At 43.3% G+C, this 23238-nt stretch overlaps 1 protein-coding gene and 1 pseudogene across 6 annotated transcripts; one reads left to right on the top strand and one right to left on the bottom strand.

Annotated features, from left to right (window-relative positions):
• Positions 1-1497: 1497 nt before the first annotated feature.
• LOC147343434 (ubiquitin carboxyl-terminal hydrolase 17-like protein 22) lies at positions 1498-7993 on the bottom strand (annotated as a pseudogene). The gene is made up of 3 exons (XR_015155958.1): positions 7969-7993; positions 6083-7039; positions 1498-3677 (listed from the first exon to the last, which is right to left on the bottom strand). The product of XR_015155958.1 is annotated as a ubiquitin carboxyl-terminal hydrolase 17-like protein 22 (transcript).
• A 7545-nt stretch (positions 7994-15538) lies between these two features.
• On the top strand, positions 15539-21679 carry LOC147343433 (uncharacterized). 5 transcript variants are annotated; one of them, XM_086379751.1, is made up of 6 exons: positions 15539-15678; positions 17731-17813; positions 17934-18060; positions 18774-18857; positions 19391-19473; positions 19924-21679. In XM_086379751.1, exons 2-6 carry the CDS (start codon positions 17802-17804, stop codon positions 20803-20805), a joined length of 1188 nt encoding a protein of 395 aa, XP_086235877.1. In that variant the 5' UTR covers positions 15539-15678; positions 17731-17801; the 3' UTR covers positions 20806-21679. The 5 variants fall into 5 exon arrangements, with proteins under 5 accessions (XP_086235877.1, XP_086235873.1, XP_086235878.1 ...); XM_086379747.1 differs by having other exon boundaries at positions 18774-18869; XM_086379750.1 differs by lacking the exon at positions 15539-15678 and adding an exon at positions 16612-16871 and having other exon boundaries at positions 18774-18869.
• The last annotated feature ends 1559 nt before the right edge of the window (positions 21680-23238 follow it).

The following is a 23238-nucleotide window of genomic DNA, read 5'->3' as shown; positions in this document are numbered from 1 at the left end:
TGAGCATGGGAGATGAAACTGAAATGCTTGCTGTCATAAGATTTCCAGGCCTTTTATGGGAAAGAATAAGAAAAGTGTCCAGATACAGTGAAACACTGTGTCCCCTGGTTTAATTATTTCTGCTTGGGAACCAGGAATTTTAAGCTGAATGGGCCATCTGCACATCCGAAGGTTTCCACTCCAGTGTGTACATGTACTTGCAGTGCATGACGATGTGCTTATATCATGAACTGTGGTTCCCAGCACAGGGTCCAGCGTAGAAGGCCCCCAGCCCACCCAGGAGAGCAGAATAGCTGCTCAAAGCAGTTGGTGTTACTGAATGAAGGCTGGGTGTTGTTCAGATGCCACCTTGCTCAGAACCGACCCCCTTCTCCCCTCCAGTCTTTGCTTGGTTAGCTCAGTGCAAGCTGTAATCTATCTGAGAAGTGATGGTGGCCTCCCTAGGAACAAGAAGTCCTGTGTTAAGATGTACTCAGTGGGTCTCAGGGACTGGCGGTTCTGTGCTTGCCTTTTACCTTAGTGCTCGCTGGAGGGAGGTCTGGGGACCATGTTCAGCATCCCTAAGAGTTTCGCTAGAAATGCAATTTCCTGGGTCCATCCACTTTGTGGAATCTCATTTTCTTAGAGTTGAGTCCTGGATACCCAAAGGACTGCATTTCTATTAAGCCACAGGTTATATCAGTGAAGGAAAGTTCCACGGCTCAAAATAGCCTGGAGTTAAAACTCCCCTTCAGGTCCTCCCCACCATTCTATGCAAAACAAAGAACTCTCTCACAGGAAGAAAAAAAATGGACATTAAGGTTGATTACGCCCAGCTCCCAGCTGGCCCCATCCTCTGGGCGATCTCCAGACTTCCTTGCCCCAGCCATTTAAGAGATAACTACTCCAAACAACCTTGGAGAAGAACGGCCCCCTTAAGACAGTAGATTTCCACATATATGCCTATATATGCTTACTCTTTTCTTGGGTTAGTGCAGCAGCTCATTAATCTGACTGCTGCCCCTTCTCGCCTCATTAAAGGTGATCTGTTCCTGTAAAGTGCTGGTCTTCTTTTTCCAAACCTCGCCTTCTCTAACTCCCTTACCCTACAATCAGGAATATAGGCTTCCCAAGTGGCGAAGTGGTAAAGAATCCTCCTGCCAATACAGGAGACACAAGAGATGCGGGTTTGTTCCCTGGGTCAGGAAGATCCCCTGGAGGAGGAAGTGGCAACGCACTCCAGTATTCTTGCCTGGAAATTTTTCATGGACAGAGGATCATGTTGGGCTACAGTCCATAGGGTTGCAGTTGGACACGACCAAGCATATGAACATGTCAGTAATATAAACTTAATAAATAAAACATAAAGTCAACTGGTGACAACTTAGAAATCAAAATACCTGCACGGTATATCATATTTTGTGGATTTAGTAACATTGAAAGACATTTTAAAACACAGTGCTATTGAATAACGAAATGTAGTGGTTTCTATAAAACACCTCCACAGAGACAAAACTCTCATCTTCTATAAAACAAAACTTTTTCCCTTCTTTTTTAATTTTTTAAATGATGAAAGTATGATAACACATTTACAGGAGACTTGGAAAATACAGAACAAAGTTACATATAGTTCTCTAGATATTACAATCATTTTTATAAAACAAAACTCTTGTTTCAGGACAGGGCAACTCTTAAAAGACACAGAGCCCATAGCTCAGTCCTTTAACCAGAGTCCCCAAATTCAGACTAATTTCAAAGCTCTTTATTTCCAATTAAATTCCTGTTCAATTAGTTTACTCAGATTACCTCATGATAAAATTTTTAAAAGTTAAAAAAGCTTTCCTATGCCAGTTTTATAAGTTCCATGTTATTTTCTCCTGGAATGTCCACAGTTAGAAGAGGCTGTGTGGCGTGTCTACCTCCCATGTCGCTCCGGGTTTCTTCCTCCACTCACACACAGGGAGCGGTGAATGCCCTGTGCTCACCCCTCCTCAGTCATTTGGGGCAGAAAACCACATCTCAGTTTTTATGTGAGCTTCTCACTCCAGTCACTTTGCTCAAAGGAGAACCGGAGCACAGAGTCATCAAAGAGGAAAGGCCACGGGACCCAGGGGGCATGCCCTCCAGGGTCACTGAGGGTACGAGGGCTTTGACAGAAAAGGGTGGCATCTCCAGAGGCTGGAGGAAGGACATTCTTCTGAACCTGGAGCTCCACCATCCGTCGGTCAGTCTGGTAAAGACCATTCTAGGTGCCAGCCTGGAATAGCTGGATGGGGAACAGGCAGTGGTCAGAGCAGTCCTCCTGTGGGGAGGCCGAGGTCAGGGCTGGTCACCTGAGCAGATGTCTCTCTGTCCACAGCCGTCTGTGCTGAGTGGAGACAGACAGTCTGGTCAGCCTCCCAGTGGAGCTGCTGAGTGCTTTTCTGTGGGTCTGGAAGTTGCTGGGGGTCTCTGCCTGTTAAGGGACCCTGTATCCTGAATGGGGACCTAGGCAAACCCCCTCGTCTGCGGCCAGGATGCAGAGTCTGGAGTCCTGGTTCAGTCTTTGGGGGGCAGGGTGGGGGCATGGCTTGGCGGGCACATCAGGATGCGGGGCTTGAACCTGCAACGTGAGGGCAGGGCTGAGGCCAAGGAGGCCTGCTTATGTGAGCTGGGCAGGGACAGAAGGTCCTGGGCAGAGTGCAGGATGGTAGGCGGGGGACCCAGTGATGTCCCCAACGCAGTGCTGACAGGGCAGAGTCCATGTGAGAACACGGCCTCGGACAGATGTGACCTTGGTGTCTGGAGGGCCCCCGGTCTGCACACACTGTAAGAAAGGACATGCCACAAATGAAATAGGTATTAGTATTTCCTCTCAAGCAAATGGGAAACCAATCAGATGACGAAGGCACAGAGCATACAGACATACATTTAACAGTAAAATTACTACAAGTGGTCATGTTAATATGAAAAGAAAGCCCAACCCAGTGAGGAAAGGAAAATAAATTAGTCATCAATACCACCCTCCAACAACTTCACAGTTGATCTCCCACCCCAAATCTCAGGAGGGAAAGTTCAAGCTGAATTCTGTGTCCCGTGAACGGTCCAGACACACAGCCCTTCCACAATTCACACCCAGAACACCAACTAGTTCCTATACATGACTCTGTGTGTCTGTAAGTGAATGAGTGTGTGAATGTGTGGTGTCTATGTGAGTGTGTGAGTGTGTGTCTGTGAGTGTGTGTCTATGTGAGTGTATGTGTGTCTATGTGAGTCTGAGTGTGTGTGTCTATGTGAGTATGTGATTGTGTGTGTTTATGTGTGTGTGTGTGTCTATGTGAGTGTGTGTGTATATTTGAGTCTGTGAGTGTGTGCCTATGTGAGTGTGTGTGTGTGTCTATGTGAGTGTGCATGCAGACATGTACAGCAGCACTTACTGCAGTGCATCCAGAGGCCTCTGCTTCTTCTTGCTACTTTTCTTCCTTTGGCCTCCCCCTTGGAAACAAGGGTCACTGCCAACGTTTATTGGCCCCTGAGGTGGGGGATCCCTGGTTGAATTCTTGAGCCGGTAGTTTTCCTGTTCAGGAAGTTTCATTTTCCTCCCATCTCCATATTTTGACAGGTGGATCAGGACTGCCGCGGGAGGTGGGGCTGACTCAACCTTTCGGAGGTGGAACTCAAGCCGAGGTCGACGGTGTTCTTGGAGGCACTTCCACTCCCCTAAGATTATTTCTTTCTCTCTTTTTTTTTTAATTAATTAATTTTTTTTTACTTTACAATATTGTATTGGTTTTGCCATACATTGACATGAATCCACCATGGGTGTAGTGTTCCCCATCCTGAACCTCCCTCCTACCTCCCTCCCCATCCCATCCCTCTGGGTCATCCCAGTGCATCAGCCCCGAGCACCCTGTATCATGCATCGAACTGGTGATTCATTTCACATATGATAATTTACATGTTTCAATGCCATTTTCCCATATCATCCCACCCTCGCCCTCTCCCACAGAGTCCAAAAGACTGTTCTATACATCCGTGGCTTTTTTGCTGTCTCTCATACAGGGTTATTGTTACCATCTTTCTAAATTCTGTATATATGCATTAGTATACTGTATTGGTGTTTTTCTTTCTGGCTTACTTTACTCTGTATAATAGGCTCCAGTTTCATCCACCTCATTAGAACTGATTCAAATGTATTCTTTTTAATGGCTGAGTTACATTCCATTGTGTATATGTACCACAGCTTTCTTATCCATTCATCTGCTGATGGACATCTAGGTTGCTGCCATGTCCTGGCTATTGTAAACAGTGCTGCGATGAACATTGGGGTACAAGTGTCTCTTTAAATTCTGGTTTCCTCAGTGTGTATGCCCAGCAGTGGGATTGCTGGGTCATATGGCAGTTCTATTCCAGTTTTTTAAGGAATCTCCACACTGTTCTCCATAGTGGCTGTACTAGTTTGCATTCCCACCAACAGTGTAAGAGGGTTCCCTTTTCTCCACACCCTCTCCAGCGTTTATTGCTTGTAGACTTGTGGATCACAGCCATTCTGACTGACGTGAAATGGTACCTCATTGTGGTTTTGATTTGCATTTCTCTGATAATAAGTGATGTTGAGCATTTTTTCATGTGTTTGTTAGCCATCTGTATGTCTTCTTTGTAGAAATGTCTGTTTAGTTCTTTGACCCACTTTTTGATTGAGTTGTTTATTTTTCTGGAATTGAGCTGCAGGAGTTGCTTGTATATTTTTAAGATTAATTCTTTATCCGTTGCTTCATTTGCTATTATTTTCTCCCATTCTGAAGGCTGTCTTTTCACCTTGCTTATAGTTTCCTTTTTGTACAGAAGCTTTTAATTTTAATTAGGTCCCATTTGTTTATTTTTGCTTTTATTTCCGATATTCTGGGAGGTGGGTCATAGAGGATCCTGCTGTGGTTTATGTCGGAGAGTGTTTTGCCTATGTTTTCCTCCAAGAGTTTTATAGTTTCTGGTCTTACATTTAGATCTTTAATCCATTTTGAGTTTATTTTTGCATATGATGTTAGAAAGTGTTCTAGTTTCATTCTTTTACAAGTGGTTGACCAGTTTTCCCAGCACCACTTGTTAAAGAGATTGTCTTTTCTCCATTGTATATTCTTGCCTCCTTTGTCAAAAATAAGGTGTCCATATGTGAATGAATTTATCTCTGGGCTTTCTATTTTGTTCCATTGACCTATATTTCTGTCTTTGTGCCAGTACCATACTGTCTTGATGACTGTGGCTTTGTAGTAGAGACTGAAGTCAGGCAGGTTGATTCCTCCAGTTCCATTCTTCTTTCTCAAGATTGCTTTGACTATTTGAGGTTTTTTGTATTTCCATACAAATTGTGAAATTGTTTGTTATAGTTCTCTGAAAAATAGCCTTGGTAGCTTGATAGGGATTGCACTGAATCTATGGATTGCTTTGGGTAGTATGCTCATTTTCACTATATTGAGTCTTCAAATCCATGAACACAGTATATTTCTCCATCTGTATGTGTCCCCTTTGATTTCTTTCACCAGTGTTTTATAGTTCTCTATATATAGGTCTTTTGTTTCTTTAGGTAGATATATTCCTAAGTATTTTATTCTTTTCGTTGCAATGGTGAATGGAATTGTTTCCTTAATTTCTCTTTCTGTTTTCTCATTGTTATTGTATAGGAATGCAAGGGATTTCTGTGTGTTGATTTTATATCCTGCAACTTTACTATATTCATTGATTAGCTCTAGTAATTTTCTAGTGGAGTCTTTAGGGTTTTCTATGTAGAGGATCATGTCATCTGCAAACAGTGAGAGTTTTACTTCTTCTTTTCCAATCTGGATTCCTTTTATTTCTTTTTCTGCTCTGATTGCTGTGGCCAAAACTTTCAAAACTATGTTGAATAGTAGTGGTGAGAGTGGGCACCCTTATCTTGTTCCTGACTTTAGGGGAAATGCTTTCAATTTTTCACCATTAAGGATACTGTTTGCTGTGGTTTGTCATATATAGCTTTTATTATGTTGAGGTATGTTCCTTCTATGCCTGCTTTCTGGAGGGTTTTTATCATAAATGGATGTTGAATTTTGTCAAAGGCTTTCTCTGCATCTATTGAGATAATCATATGGTTTTTAAGCTGATTTCTTGAACATCAGTTTCCTCCAGGGGCTCCTCTGACCCAGGAGCTCCAGGACTGGCATCTCCTGCAGGCTCGCCATGGGCTGCATCCACACCTGCGGGGTCAACCCCCAGGGACCTCCTGGCGCTACCCCCATTACCTGCTTCCAGTTCATTCTTCTGGATGTAAAGAGGACATAGGCACTCTGGGTAGATGCACGGCACAGGGGGTGACCTTAGCATCGTCCATCTTGTACCACTGGCCATTTCCAGCTCTTATGCAACAAAAGTAATGTCCTTGGTGACAGCTCTTCCCGGAGTGGACCAGCACGGCATAGAGCACATAATCCAGGTGTCCTACTTTCTGCTCAGATATGTACAGTAGAACATCAAGGCATCCAGGATATCTCACTTGCTTGTGCATTTTGTCACCTGTGAAACCTGAGAGCCGCTTTAGCACGAGGATCAGGACCTTGCGGGGGCGTGGTGCAGAGTCAACCTCTTGGTGGCCTGCACCTGGAGACATATGCTACAATGATAGGCATTGCCACCATCTAGCTTCTTGGGCTTCACTAGCTCTCTCAAAGCTTGGTTCATACTCTGAGTTGCCATGATATCCAGTGGATGTCCAGACATGGGTCAAAAGTGTCTGAGACACCAAGGCAGTGGAGACACTGGATCTGAGATCTCCAGGACCCTCCAAAGATCTGACAGATGAGGGTGCTGTCCTCAGAGGCATGGTCTAACAGCTCATAGGCACTCAGACACACTTGCTGCATGATGTCCAGGGTGAGTATCAGAAACTCGTGGGCATCTTCCTGCTTATATCTGTGGAAACTAGCAACCAGGTACTTCCAGGGCCAGATCACCTCTCCAGAATGAAGGAGGGCTCAGGTGATGTGAGCTTGCATAGCACACAGCACACAGATATGGTAGGGACAGATGGTCCATGCTGCTGAAACAGCATGAGCTGCCCAGGGCCCGCGTGTCGGTCAGGCACTACAGCACTGCATTCATAGAGCAGGTGTTCCCCATGTTCGAAGCCCAACTCCCAGCTCATGTCTCTTTCAGCTTGGAAGTGGGTCTCAGATTTCACAGGTGACAAAATGCACAAGAAAGTGAGATATCCTGGGTGCCCTGATGCACAGCTGTGCATGTCTGACATGTAACCACTGGACTGCCAAGGAATTCCCCAAAGATAGTTTTTTTAATGGTGAAACTATAATATATTTAGAAAGATGAAAACTTATTGGGAATCATCCACATTCATCCCAAGTATTTGAAAGTAGAAGTCAACTCAAGATGTATGAAAAAGAACACCTGAAATGAAAGGTATGAGAAAGAAGTTGGACAGATCATAGATATTTGACGGTAGGAGTTCTAGTAACATTTATCCTTTTAGAGCACTTCTTCAGTCCTTCAACCCCAGGTCTGGTCCTGGGAGTCCCCAGATCTGAGCCCAAGGCTTGGTCTCTGCCTCCAGAGTTACTGGGTTATAGAAATGGAAAACATGCTCTGAGGGGTTTGGTGTGAAACCGCACCTCCGGAGGTCCACACTCCAGTTTCTATCTAAATAAAGATCTCCAACTGCAGGCAGAGGTTCAGTCCTGGAGGCATGAAGTTTCCACATCAAGTGTAGTTGCTCTGTTTTCTCCTGAGGCCTCTGTTTTTAGAGTGTGACCAGTGTCCTCCAGTGGCCTGCCCGTCCTTAGACTTTGGGGTCTCTTGCTTTTCTTCTAAAGGCACCAGTCTGCTGAGATGAGGGTATGACTTTAACCTAAACACTGCTTTATCTGCCCCCTCTCCATAGACATGAGAGAAATGGCAACCCACTCCAGTGTTTTTGCCTGGGAAATTCCATGGACCGAAAGCCTGAGAGGCTATAGTCCAAGGGCTCACAAGCAGTCTCCATAGACAGCCACATTAGGGTCTCTTCAAGTTTTATTGATTTATTTTTAATTCGGGGGCCACGTTTTGCAACATGTTACCACAACCAAGAATGGAAACTGCACTCCCTGCCTTGGAAGGCAATGTCTTAACCACAGGACCACAAGGAACATCCTCCATTCTGGTTTCTTCAATGTGATCAGATCAGATCAGATTAGTCTCTCAGTCGTGTCCAACTCTTTGCGACCCCATGAATCGCAGCACGCCAGGCCTCCCTGTCCATCACCAACTCCCAGAGTTCACTTAGACTCACGTCCATCGAGTCAGTGATGCCATCCAGCCATCTCATCCTCTGTCGTCCCCTTCTCCTCTTGCCCCCAATCCCTCCCAGCATCAGAGTCTTTTCCAGTGAGTCAACTCTTCGCATGAGGTGGCCAAAGTACTGGAGTTTCAGCTTTAGCATCATTCCTTCCAAAGAAATCCCAGGGCTGATCTCCTTCAGAATGGACTGGTTTGGATCTCCTTGCAGTCCAAGGGACTCTCAAGAGTCTTCTCCAGCACCACAGTTCAAAAGCATCAATTCTTTGGCACTCAGCCTTCTTCACAGTTCAACTCTCACATCCATACATGACCACAGGAAAAACCATAGCCTTGACTAGACGAAACTTTGTTGGCAAAGTAACGTCTCTGCTTTTGAATATGCTATCTATGTTGGTCATAACTTTTCTTCCAAGGAGTAAGCATCTTTTCATTTCATAGCTGCAGTCACCATCTGTAGTGATTTTGGAGCCCAGAAAAATAAAGTCTGCCACTGTGTCCACTGTTTCCCCATCTATTTCCCATGAAGTGATGGGACCGGATGCCATGATCTTCGTTTTCTGAATGTTGAGCTTTAAGCCAACTTTTTCACTCTCCACTTTCACCTTCATCAAGAGGCTTTTTAGTTCCTCTTCACTTTCTGCCATAAGGGTGGTGTCATCTGCATATCTGAGGTTATTGATATTTCTCCCGGCAATCTTGATTCCAGCTTGTGTTTCTTCCAGCCCAGCGTTTCTCATAATGTACTCTGCATAGGAGTTAAATAAACAGGGTGACAATATACAGCCGAATAGCTGAACATATGAATTTGGTAGGAGATAAAATCTGGCTTCTAAAAGTTCATTCTTTTTTGTGTTTTTTATGTTTTAAAAACTGGCTTTTATTTTTTATTGATTTTTTTAGTTGAAGTACAGTTAATTTACAGGATTATAAACCTTTCAGGTGCAGCACTTAGTACTTCAATATTTTTAATGGATCATACTCCATATAAAATAATTATAAAATATTGGCCATATTCCCTATGCTTGTGCATTACATCACTATTAGTTATCTATTTCACACCTGGTAGAATCAAGAATTGGAATATTTCAGGAAGCTCCTCAGGAGAAAATGATACCTTGTGGTATAGCTGGAAACACTTTTCCAAAGACATCTCACCTCAATGTTCTGTATCAACAACCACAATGTACTAGCTATGACAAACCTAGACAGCATATTAAAAGGCAGAGACATTACTTTACCAACAAAGGTCTGTCTAATCAAAGTTATGGGTTTTCCAATAGTCATGTATGGATATGAGTGTTGGATCATAAACAATGCTGAGTGCCAAAGAATTGATGCTTTTCAACTGTGGTGTTGGAGAAGACTCTTGAAAGTCCCTCGGACAGCAGGGAGATCAAACCCATAAATCTGAAAGGAAATCAGTCCTGAATATTCATTGGAAGAACTGATGCTGAAGCTGAAGCTCCAAGACTTTGGCCACCCAATGGCAAAGAATTGACTCCTTGGAAAAGACCCTGATGCTGGAAAAGACTGAAGGCAGGAGGAGAGGGGATGACAGAGGATGAGATGGTTGGATGGCATCACCAACTTAATGGACATGAGTTTTAGCAAGTTGGTGATGGACAGGAAGGCCTGGTGTACTGCAGTCTATGGAGTCCCAAACAGTCTGACACAAATAAGCAACTGAACTGACTGAATAACAATGTACTATAATATACAATAATGGGAATAAAGAAGATTAACAACAATAACAATTAAGGCAACAATGAACATGGGGAGGGAGATGTACTCATTATATTAATGATGATAATAAACCTACAGTGATGGGAGATGAGAGACAGGTTTTTACGGAGTGAGTGACAGGGTCATGACATCAGTTCTCAGGGGCAGCAGAGCTCTAGATTTAACAGGGAAATACATTCTGGGGGCACAGCCTAGGAGCAGGAAGAGAAAGGAATCCACTTACACACGAGGACACAGGGCACTTAACCCCATTGCCAGCCTTATATGGAGGGGTTTCTGGGCACAGAGAGACCTGGTCCAGGTCCCCCACAGGACACCACCAGCTCTCCAGAGTGAGGACAGCTGGCTGGCAGGGTGGCTGCCTCCTGGGAGGCAGGGTCCTGATCCACACCTGCCCAGCAGCACCACTCGGTACTGACTGTCAGCTCCCAGTGTCACTCCCCCTCAGTTCAGTTCATATCAGTCACTCAGTCATGTCCAATTCTTTGCAACCCCATGGACCGCACCACGCCAGGCCTCCCTGTCCATCACCAATTCCTGGAGTTTACCCAAACTCATTGAGTTTAACAACCCATTGAGTCTGTGATGCCATCCAACCATCTCATCCTCTGTCATCCCCTTCTCCTCCTGCTCTCAATCTTTCCCAGCATCGGAGTCTTTTCTAATGAGTCAGTGCATTCACATCAGGTGTCCAAAGTATTGGAGTTTCAGCTTCAACATCAGTCCTTCCAATGAACACCAGGACTGATTTCCTCTGGATGGACTGGTTGGATCTCCTTGCAGTCCAAAGGATTCTCAAGAGTCTTCTCCAGCACCACAGTTCAAAAGCATCAACTCTTCGGCACTCAGCTTTCTTTATAGTCCAATTCTCACATCCATCCATGACTACCGGATAAACCATAGCCTTGACTCGATGGACCTTTGTTGGCAAAGTAATGTCTCTGCTTTTTAATATGCTGTCTAGGTTGGTCATAACTTTCCTGCCAAGGAGTAAACATCTTAATTTCATGGCTGCAGTCACCATCTGCAGTGATTTTGGAGCCCAAAAAAGTAAAGTCTGCCACTGTTTCCACTGTTTCCCCATCTAATTGCCAGATGCCATGATCTTAGTTTTCTGAATGTTGAGCTTTATGCCAACTTTTTCACTCTCCTCTTTCAGCTGGCCGCATTCCTGCCATCCACCCTGGCTGAGCTTGCATGTGTGCTTGGACAGTGCTTACTGATAGCTGAGGTGAAGCCACGTTTCCGATTGCGTGGATTTCTTCCTCATCTTTTCACTATATGTTTATCTTGAGATCACTTCCTAATAAATACCCAGCACATGAAGCTCCATTTCCTCTGCCCTCTGGTATCCAAAACTGTGATGAAAGTGATAAGATTCCAGGGAAAATCAGGCTCACAATAGAAGGAATCAACTTCTGCTCAGGATAGAAATAACATGAAGACTGATGACATCTCATGAGACTTGAATTTTGATCAGATGTGAGCTTTGCTGGCAAGAATCACGTCTATGAATTAATGGGGACAAAACACAAGATTGTTCGAGATGGGGAAAAATGCTAATAAGCTCTACCCTCAACCTGGATTAAAGAGGGTATGAGAGGGAAACCATTAGAAATAAAAGGAATCCAAATTGTTTGCTTATCTTTTTTTGTTTCGTTTCAAATTTCAGGTTGGGTGATGTCATAATATATTTAAATGCCAAGAGGAGGGTTCGGAGAGAAGGAGCAGTTTAAAGTGTGTATGGTTTGTTTGCAACTCATACAACTCAATATCCAAAAAAAAAGTAATAAATAATTGAGCAGAGGTCTGAACAGACATTTTTACAAAGAAGAAATATGCCACAGGCACATGAAAAGAAGCTCAACAATGCTAATCAAAGAAATGGAAGTCCTATCCACAATGAGATTTCACCTCACACCTGTCCCGGTTATCATCATAATTCTATGGCTAGCAGGTGTTGGCTAGAATATGGAGAGAAGGGAACCCTCCTACACTGTTGATGGGAATGCAAATTGGTGTAGCCATTGTGGAGAACAGTACAGAGGTTCCTGAAAACAGAACTACTTTATGATCCAAAATTCCTTTCCTGGGTAAAATCTGAGGAAAGGAAAACACAAATTCAAATAGATAAATGCACCTCTCATTTCACACTAGTATGATTTACAACAGCCCAGATATGGAAGCACCTAAGTGTCCATCCACAGATGAACAGAAAATACCCTCCTGGTCCATCCTTGTTTTTGCAAATGGTAAATTGCTTTCATTTTTATGACTGAGTAATATTGCATTGTATATTATGCCAAGTGAAATAATTCAAACAGAGAAATACAAATATTATGTGTTATCACGTATATGTGTGAATCTCTGTTCAGTTCAGTTCAGTCGCTCAGTCGTGTCCGACTCTTTGTGACCCCATGAATCGCAGCATGCCAGGCCTCCCTGTCCATCACCAACTCCCGGAGTTCACTCAGACTCACGTCCATTGAGTCAGTGATGCCATCCAGCCTTCTCATCCTCTGTCGTCCCCTTCTCCTCTTGCCCTCAATCCCTCCCAGCATCAGAGTCTTTTCCAATGAGTCAACTCTTCACATGAGGTGACCAAAGTACTGGAGTTTCAGCTTTAGCATCAGTCCTTCCAAAGAAATCCCAGGGCTGATCTCCTTCAGAATGGACTGGTTGGATCTCCTTGCAGTCCAAGGGACTCTCGAGAGTCTTCTCCAACACCACAGTTCAAAAGCATCAATTCTTCGGCTCTCAGCCTTCTTCATAGTCCAACTCTCACATCCATACATGACTACAGGAAAAACCATAGCCTTGACTAGACGAACCTGTAGTGATTTTGGAGCCCAGAAAAATAAAGTCTGACACTGTTTCCACTGTTTCCCCATCTATTTCCCATGAAGTGATGGGACCGGATGCCATGATCTTCGTTTTCTGAATGTTGAGCATTAAAGCCAACTTTTTCACTCTTCACTTTCACTTTCACCAAAAGGATTTTGAGTTCCTCTTCACTTTCTGCCATAAGGGTGGTGTCATCTGCATATCTGAGGTTATTGATATTTCTCCCGACAATCTTGATTCCAGCTTGTGCTTCTTCCAGCCCAGCGTTTCTCATGATGTGCTCTGCATGTAAGTTAAATAAGCAGGGTGACAATATACAGCCTTGATGTACTCCTTTTCCTATTTGGAACCAGTCTGTTGTTCCATATCCAGTTCTAACTGTTGCTTCCTAACCTGCATACAGATTTCTCAAGAGGCAGGTCAGATGGTCTGGTAGTCCCATCTCTTTCAGAATTTTCCACAGTTTTTGTGATCCACACAGTCAAAGGCTTTGGCAGTCAATAAAGCAGAAATAGATGTTTTTCTGGAACTCTCTTGCTTTTTCCATGATCCAGTGGATATTGGCAATTTGATCTCTGGTTCCTCTGCCTTTTCTAAAACCAGCTTGAACATCAGGAAGTTCACGGTTCACGTATTGCTGAAGCCTGGCTTGGAGAATTTTGAGCATTACTTTACTAGTGTGTGAGATGAGTGCAATTGTGCAGTAGTTTGAGCATTCTTTGGCATTGCCTTTCTTTGGGATTGGAATGAAAACTGACCTTTTCCAAACAAATACAAATAAACAAAATCAAACAGAAAAAGACAGACACAGAATACAAACTAGTGGTTGCCATTTAGAAGGGGGAGGTGAGGGGGGAAAGATAGGGGTTGGGAATTAAGAAGAACAAACCTACATGTATAAAATAAATAAGCTACTAGTATATATTGTGGGTGTGAGAGATGGACCTTAAAGAAGGCTGAGTGCTGAGTAAATTAGGCTTTTGAATTGTGGGGCTAGAGAAGACTCTTGAGAGTCCCTTGGACACCAAGGAGATCAAACCAGTCAAATATACAGGAGCTCAAAACTGAATATTCTTTGGAAGGACTGAAGCTGAAGCTCCAGTACTTTGGCCACCAATGCAAAAAGCTGACTCACTGAAAAAGACCCTGATGCTTTTGCAATTGAGGAAAAGATTGAGAGCAGGAGAAGGGGACAACAGAGGGTGAGATGGTTAGATAGCATCACTGACTCAATGGACATGAATTTGAGCAAATTTTGGAAGATAGTGGAGGACAGAGGAGCCTGCATGCTGCAGTCTATAGGGTCTCAAAGAGTTGGACATGACTTAGCAACTCAACAACAACAACAACATATTGCAAAACAGGAGGAATACAGACCATATTTTACAATAACTTTAGTGGAGCATAATCTATAAAATACTGTATCAATGTTCTACATCTGAAGCAAATAAAATATTGTACATCAACTATATTTTTAAAAACTAGATGAAAAGAGAGTGCACATGTTTTAAATCATAACATATATTCTGATGTGCCAGGAGAGAATAGGAAAAAAAACAAATAAATTCCTGAGCTGAGATGAATGTAATTCCTTCCCTGCTATGTAGGAGATGCCATAAGTAATGAATGACCTTACAGGAGTTCTTTAAATCTTGTGGTGGAAAGTGCCTATATCCAAAATGATCTGTTTCATTTAGGAAATAGTTTACACATAATCTGATGAATTTAATGGAAAAGGATGATTCCATGGAGATTGAATGATAATGATGAAAGTTCAAAATACTCTTTTTTCAAAATTGAAGTATAGTGGATTTAACTTAATATACTAGTTTAAGGCAAACTACTCTTTAATGAATATGGAAGATGGAACTGAAATGCATGAGACAATAAGATCACTAGGCATTGTATGAGATATAAGCAAAATGTCCTCAGAAACAATGAAATACTCACTGTGTCCTCTGGCTAATTTTTTTCCATTTGGGAACCAGGAATTTTAAGCTTAAAGAGCCATCACCACACCTGTAAGATTTCCACTCAAATATTTAAATCAACTGTACATGATGCATGGAGGTGAAATAATTTACAATAGTTCACTATGTAGGAACATTTGTGTTCATTTCCCCACTAATTAATATTGGAATGTAAAACTGTCTTCTCATTTTCTTTGCACAGTTAATAGATTCTTAACATGTTCCTGAAAGTACTGTGTAGCCAGTGCTTTAAGAGTCACGCTCAGCTGACCAGCAATAGATCTTGTGTTGTCACTCAATCACTTATATTTCAAATGTTCATAGTTCTTCATCTTGCGTTTTATTTTTAATTCCATGTTTCTCCCAGAGAGTCCCAGCTTCATTTCCCCCAGAATCCCAGGGTGTCTGATGCCCTGTTATTTGAAGACATTGAATGGTTCTCAGTACAGCACCATATTGTGATCTCCAATACAGTAATACATCCATCAGAAGTATTTATGGATGAAGAAGGAAATGATGGATCTTCTCAATGTCATTACATCTTTGCTCTTCAACACTGGGTGTGGGTTATAACTTCAAATTAGTTTAGAAAATCCAATCAAATTGAACAGGGTGTGGCTCACAGACTGCAACCCTATTAAGCTGAAGATCCGATAGGGTGGATCGTAGCCCAGATTGTGTTATAAACTGCTATTCAGGTATAAAAGAAAGTCAGACAGAGGGATCCATTTGTTCAGAGAAGAAGCTGGACTGTTTGGGACCTTGAAGAAAGAGAAATCAGCTGCTTGCTGTGGAGTCCTCAGAATCTACTTGGCTTCACCGGCTCCTCCAATTTGGGGTTTTGGTGAGTCCTCCAAACAGATAGGAGTGTTTCATTCCCTTAAATGTTATAAGTCTTATCTGTTTCTATTATGGTCTCTGAATCATACTGTGTCAACATTTTCCTTGCCACTCTCATTTCCAAACTTTGACTGTTCATGATTTTTTTCAACTCCAACATTCTTGTCTTGAATCTATTTTATATACCTAAACTAAGATTTTGTGATCTCCAATACAGTAATGCAGTTAAATTAATGCAGTTAAACAGCTAAACTTCACATCCTTGGTAGTGCCAGCCAGATTTCAGGTATTCTGTGTGTGGCCCTTTCTGTTCACACAATACAGATACAGAGCATGTCCTTCATCTTGAAAGGTTCTGCTGACCTTTGATCTACAACTATGCTTTTACGAATTTGTTTTTAAATACTTCATTTTCTGCCTCGCTGAAGTTTCTTTTATGGATTTCATCAAGTGATTGTCTTCGTTTTATTTCTTATGTGTCTTGAGATGGATTTTTGTGTCAAAATAATTATCTCAAGATAAAATAAATATTTCAAATATTTATTTTAATTCTTCCAAAAATTTAATATTAACCTCCTTTGATTCCTATGACCTCTAAGAGGGACATCGTCAGGGTTGCTGAGGTTCTGTCTTCTTTCTATAGTAGGAATGCCCTTTCGCATATGCCTGGGGTTTCCCTGGATATCATAGGAATTTACATATTCCTATTATCAATAGAAGAAGAAGTTTAAGAATAAAAAAGATCATTTCACTTCACACAGAAATTGAAGTCTAAACCAAAGGCAATCTATGCCCAGTCTTGATTGGTTTTCCTGGACAATCCCTCCCAACTTGGGTTTCCCCAGTTTCAGATAATCCGATCACTAATCCAATCACTTTTTCTTGAGTGGATTTTTGGGTTTGTTCATTGTCCTGGGCACTTGATTCCTCTCCACAGTGATCAGAGGCATGGATCCAGGACTTCATTTCTGATAGGATGTGACACTTAGGTTTTCACTTTGCTGGTGAAAGGAGAACTGGAGAGCAGAAACCGGAGAGCAAATATATTCAGGAAGGTTTCTGTTTCAAGATGGATGAGATGTGATGAGGGGATCGACTGGATATACAGAGAGGTTTCCCCCAGACTGGGCAGTAATCATAAAGAGGCACATAACAAGGAGCTGCTTCTGATTGTTAATGTTAGAGGCTGTATTACAGGTAAAATCTGGGTGATCTTTGTTATCCTAAAGGTGTTTAGGGTAACACAAGACACAGACTGAGCAAAATTAAATGACAGCTGCTCCTTCCTCTAGTGTAACCCTGTTATATATTCAAGATTTTGGAACCTCTGGGTATCCATTGTAAATTGGTGAGTAAAGCAATTTCCTTCTAAACCTTCATATTTCTGACCATCCTCAAGCAGGAGGATTGAGACAGTCTGACAGTAACACTGTGACTCCTGGACTCCTGCTGCTTCCTGGTGCGGGGACGTTAAGGACGGGGCTGGCAGGGTGGGTGCTATGGTTCCTCCAAATGGAAGAAGTCCTCAGTCTAACTCCATCCTAAAAGAGGTCCTAGGGTAATTGATATCCACATCCATAGAGGACAGAACTAACCTCAAGGCTGAGGGAGAACTGGAAGGCAGTGTGTTTCCTGAGGTCTGCCAGGGCTGTTGGAGAAGCACTGTGGACGCATAAGGCAGGAGATGATCTGGGGGCTTCCAGAGTGTTTACCTACAGCAATAAACCACCATCCTCTCTGGCGAGAGTCAGGATCCCCGATGGTGGGAATCAGGGAGGACACTGAGCGATTCTGGGTGCCACGGCTGATGAACACAAAGTCAACGCTTAGCACATTCTTATTTGCAGACTCTCTGAACTTTGACTTTGTGTGTTAGCTACCACAGCTCTAGCTCCTTACATGGGATCTGAGAGAGAAGCTGCACAGTATTCCCTGGATGCACCACTGGTTTCCAAGTGCTGGGCTGGGGCTCCACCCAGGTGAAAATTGGGGGTTTGAATTCAGGTGGGTCTGGAAGCACAGGAGTAATTTCTCATGGCTTCTTCTCCATCCTCAGGTTGGCCTGCCTAGTGCTTGATCAGCTGTGAGTGAGATCCTGAGAAAGGCTCCCGGTGACTGAGCTTAAGGATGGAGCCCCTGGTGAGTAGTGATGCTTCCTCCTGAAGCTGCACCCAGTCCCCATCCTTCCTCAGCTCAGCCGCCCACTCTGGACAGTGGTAGGGTTGTTCTGTCTAAACCAGAATATCGCTGATGTTTTAGGAATCAGTGACATTTGAAGATGTAGCCGTCGACTTCACCCAGGAAGAGTGGAGCCTGCTAGACAAGTCCCAGAAAAACCTGTTTAGAAATGTGATGCTGGAAACTGTCTCCCACCTGGTCTCTGTAGGTGAGTCTGTCAACAGGGATGTGCCTGCACCTGTGTCCATTCTGTTCATTCACTCACTGAACAAGCATTTAGAACAGCTTCCCTGTGTCCCACTCAGCTGCTTCCTGATTCTCTGATAGTCCTCATAATTACTTAAAGGAAGACATTCCTTTTCATGGCACGTTTCATTACCACACTGAAAGGTCACCTTGGCCAGGTTTCATATCTTTATTGGTACTTAGTCTCAACGTTCAGAACAGGACTGGGGATTCAATGGACATTTTAATGCATAAATAAAAGGATCAAATATTTTAAACTAATTCTTCTGTTCCAATCACTCCATGAAGGCTGAGAGCAGAGTCCTGTATATGACATAATTGCGATTCTTCCTGTAAGGTGAATCACTACTGGATCCTGTTTGACAGAAATATTCAGCCCACTGTAGAGTCTTGTAATCTTTCCCATTTGGAAAAGAATGAGGATTCTGTGGCCTCTCTCTGAACTGGTGCATGGGCATCAGTCCCTAGACAGCTTCACTGTTCTTGCTGCTGCTCTGGGTTTCCTCCTGGTCTGATGAAGGACCTTCACTGTTCTGCCTGTTCAGGATGTTGTTACCTGCACTGACCTTCAGTTGGCTCTTTTATTTTCCCTAGTACCTTACCCATGTTTTGAGCACAGCAAAGACTGATTAGTCAGACTCAAAACCCACACCTTTCTTTTTTTTAATCAAACAGGCAATCAGATCAGCAAATCAGAGGTGATTTCCCAGCTGGAACAAGGAAAAGAGCTGTGGACTGCAGCAGCAGGAGGCCTCCAAGGTCAGAGTCCAGGTGAGCGTCAGGGGCCTGGGCTTCAGGGCAAAACAGTTTCAGCTGGTATGTTAAGTCCTTGGAGACACCAGATGAAAGTCTGATGAAGGCAGGGATATATTCCAAAGTGGAAGTGAGGACACTGGGGCATATTCCTCGCGTTGTTATCATTCTGGGCCCCTATCATCACAATTCATATTCCTGATATTTTCTCTCCTTTAGGGAAAAAGGTGCTTGTGGACTATACCACACTTCAACTTTCGCATAGTGATTCCTGTCCTGATCCTGCCACTTAAAAGTTTTGTCTACCATTTTCTGACCCAATATCTCTTCACCACATTATGTTTTTATATTTTAAGCCTGGGCTTTTTTCTAATAGACATGATTTTTAAAGTATTTCTACTACATTGAGTATTTCTTTGTTATACACACAGTTTCTCCGAGTACCAATTTTTGAAATATACTCACATGGACCTTTGTGTTTGTCTACATTTTATTTCCCTATTGCCACTTTAAAATCTCTACTTTTCACATTTCTTTAGGCAGTGAAAGACCCCTTAGACAACAAGAAATGATGTTCATGCGAAGTGTCTACAGGAAGCACACATCCCCTACCATGGCAATGGTGAGTTTCATGGGTGGGAACCCCAGTCATCCAAATGAAAGACCTGCAGTGAGATAAGTCGGTAATTGAGCTCAATTGCCTGTAAGTTGAGACTGAGCTCTTCCTGAGCAAATTTTTGGGTACTCTGAAATTGGTTAAGAAGTTAACATGAGCTCAAAACCATAATGTAAGGGAGAAAAAGATAAGTTGCACAAACATTTTTCATCTCCTAGTCTCTAGAACACACTGAAATCTTCAAAATTAATCTGATATCTTGGATTGGGAAAACCATAAAAGAGAATGTTTGTGCTTGCAGGGGAATAACACAACACGTGTTTGCAACTAATACTGGAGACATTTTAACCGGAGACTATTATGAGCTGATGTTCTAGGGTGAACATGTAGACAAATAAGTGTCTGCCTGGACATGGGCAAACCAGTGACAGCCTCATATCTCCTTTCCCCAAACAGGTTTCTCACCCGCAAGGGGATCCTGCTGGATGCACGGATTTGAGAGATGAAGTTCCTTCTAGATATTCCCCTCAACATTCATCAATTCACTTAAGGAGGAAACGTAACGTCAGCAAATGTCAGTGTGGAAAATCACTTAGTCAAGGGTCATCCCTTAATGCACAGGGTCACATTCACAGTAGAGGCAAGTTGTGTGAATGTCCTCTGTGTAGGAAAGTATTTAGCAATTGCTTTAGCCTCAGACAACACAAGATGATTCACACTGGAGAGAAACCATACAAATGTGGTCTCTGTGGAAGTGGCTTTTTTCAAAGTTCTGACCTTAGAAACCATAATCGGGTCCACATTGGAGAGAAACCATTTAAATGTCATGTGTGTGGCAAACTGTTTAGTCAAAGGTCCTACCTGAAACAACATGAGAAAACTCACACAGGAGAGAAGCCCTACAAATGTCGTCTGTGTGAGAAAAATTTTAATCAAATCTCTTACCTTAGAAAACACGAGAAAATCCACCCCAAAGAAAAGCACTATGAATGTCATCAGTGTGGGAAAACATTTAGCCAAAACTCTGGCCTGAGTCAGCACAAGAGAATCCACACTGGAGAGAAACCTCACGTGTGTCTTGTGTGTGGGAAGGCCTTCAGTCAGAGTTCTGAATTGACTCGGCACAAAAGGACCCACACAGGAGAGAAACCCTATACATGTCAGCGGTGTGGGAATGCCTTCAGTCAATATGCAAACCTGAGAAGGCATGAGAGGACACACACGGGTGAGCAACCCTATGAGTGTCAGCTCTGTGGGAAGTGCTTTAGTCACAGCTCTTCCCTTAGACGACACGAGGGAACCCAGCACCAGAGAGAAAAGCAGGAAGGCCCTCAGTAGACTTTCTCACCTGAGGTGACACGCTGTTCCTTCCACATTCCACACATGAGGAATGTGAGAGGAACAGCAGCCATAGCGTTGGCATTTAAACTCACCAAGTTCACACTCACTAAAGTAACTGTCTGTAATAAATATGGAGGCTCCTTCAGGCATCACACTCCCCGGTCCAGACTCGAATCACCTGTGGACATGGGTCCATATGTGCGCTATCTCTGTGGCAAAGCCTTTAGTCACTGGCCCGACCTCAGGTAACTTAGCAGAACTCCCTCTAAATACAATATGGGTGTTTTCACCAACAGTTCCCAACTCTGAAGCCCCTAGAGGTCATGAGCAGAGGATAAGCAACCCTTAGTTCTTTCACAATTAATCGTTCAACATGAGCCAACTCCATGAAGGAAACCAGTAGGATTGTAATCACTGTTAACATTCAGCGGAGCCCCAGGCTTGATGTGCTCAAGAAACTCAATGAAAAAAATAAACACTAAAACAAGAACAAAGATGAAGACTCTTGAGAAATACTAAAGTACGTTAAGCAATACCAGGGCATACTTCTAAATAATTTATCCTAGGAAAGTGATTTCATGGAAGGTTCTGAGAAATTCTTTCTCCATAGATCAACCACTCTGCTCCACACATGCTGTCTGTATGACACACCCTCGGTGTTGTGAAGGAAGAAGGGAAGTCTTTGGGGACTTACTTCTCAGTCAACACAAGATTATCACACTAAGGATGCAGCAATCCTAAAGTCACAGTGGAGCTACAGATAGATTTCATACCAGCAAAACTGACCCTGTGTAGGAGGGGGAGCCTGCAAAAGAAACCTGTAACACACAATCAGCCCTCCCAGGTGGCCAAGTGGTGAAGAATCCACCTGCAGTGCAAGAGATGGATTCAATCCCTGGTCTGGAAAGTTCCCCTGGAGAAGGAAATGGCAACCCACTCCAGTATTCTTGCCTAGAGAACTCCATGGACAAAAAAACCTGGGGGTCTATGATCCATGAGTTCATAACTTAGCGATTAGACCACAACAACCATAACAACAAACACACAATCAGGCAGATTATGATTCAGGGAAATACCTTTCCATGAAAATGTGGCATAAAATGGAGAATGAAGAGACCTAGCAACGTGGAATGTAGAGTTTTGTAAGAAATTAAAATGTGTGTATAGAATAATAGTTGTTAATATTCAAGCAATAAAGTCAGTGGCTACAGGAGCTCAGTGTTGCTGTCTGGTTTCTTTGGGCCCCTCTAAACACAGGGACACCGGTCTGCACTCTGGAAAAGTGGGCAGAGACACACCCCCACTCACTGAGTCTCCCCTTTCTCCACTGCTCTTTCCTCACAACTCAGCTCCACTCATTCCAACGGCCCCCCACTCCATCCACCCCTTCAGGCCCTGGGGGTGACACAGCCCTGATCTTCAGCTCCACTGGCTAGGTTTCCAAAATGTCATGATCCTGCTCAGGCAAGATCCTGGGGGAGTCTCAGAGACATCTGGTCCTACATTATTTGAGCCGCTCAACCTATGTCTGCAGGCAGGTGGCGCTAGTGGTAAAGAACCTGACTGCCAATGCAGGAGACATAAGAGACTCAGGTTCCATCCCTGGGTGGGGAAGATCCCCTGGAGGAGGGCATGGCAACCCATTTCAGTATTCTTGTCTGGAAAATCCCACAAACAAAGGAACCTAGCGGGCTACAGTCCATGGGGTCAAAAAGAGTCAGAGACAACTTAAGCGACTTAGCACACTGGCACGCACAACCTGTCTGCAGATGGAAACCACCAGGGTCTCAAGAGACAGACAGCTCTGCCCTTCCAGACCTCAGAAATCTCTTTGTTATTTTGTCCCAAAACCTCTGAACTGAGCCAAGTGGATGAAGAGTTCCTTCCATGATTGTACTCTCTATCTTACTCAGCTGATTCCTGAATTTTGGACCCAGCCGTCTCACTAAACAGGAACCCAGCCTTGTTACCACCACATAAGCTCATGAAATAAATCTGCAAGAATATAAAATGCCTAAAACTATCAGTCATCACACAAGCATGTTTTTAAAATAATTAGCACAATGTCTTTTTCCAAATAAAATGTTGTCACAGGGCAAATCTCCCCTCTTGTCTGCAGGACTTGGAAAGTTATCCTTTGACACACATCCATATTGAACCCATATCTCCAGAGAGTCTTCCCGGATATCCACTCGGATGAGGTGTGTTCCTGCCAAAGCAGCACAATTCCCCAACCAAGGCCTGAGTCCACTCACAGAAACACTCACAAGGATGGTACTGATCCATAATGACTTTTTTTTTTAATTAAAAAAATTTTATTTAATTTTGGCTCTGCTGGGTCTTCATCACTGGGAGGGCTTTTTCTCCACTTGTGGCAAACAGGAACTTCTCTCTAATTGCAGTGTGTGGGCTTCTCATGGCAGTGGCTTC

Source organism: Bos grunniens, chromosome 27 (assembly GCF_055505025.1).
Source record: "Bos grunniens cultivar Pamir isolate PY7600 chromosome 27, Bosgru_T2T1.0, whole genome shotgun sequence".
In the NCBI taxonomy this organism is placed as follows: domain Eukaryota; kingdom Metazoa; phylum Chordata; class Mammalia; order Artiodactyla; family Bovidae; genus Bos; species Bos grunniens.
Note: the sequence above shows the minus strand (reverse complement) of the source record. Positions and strands in the feature narration are given on the sequence as shown.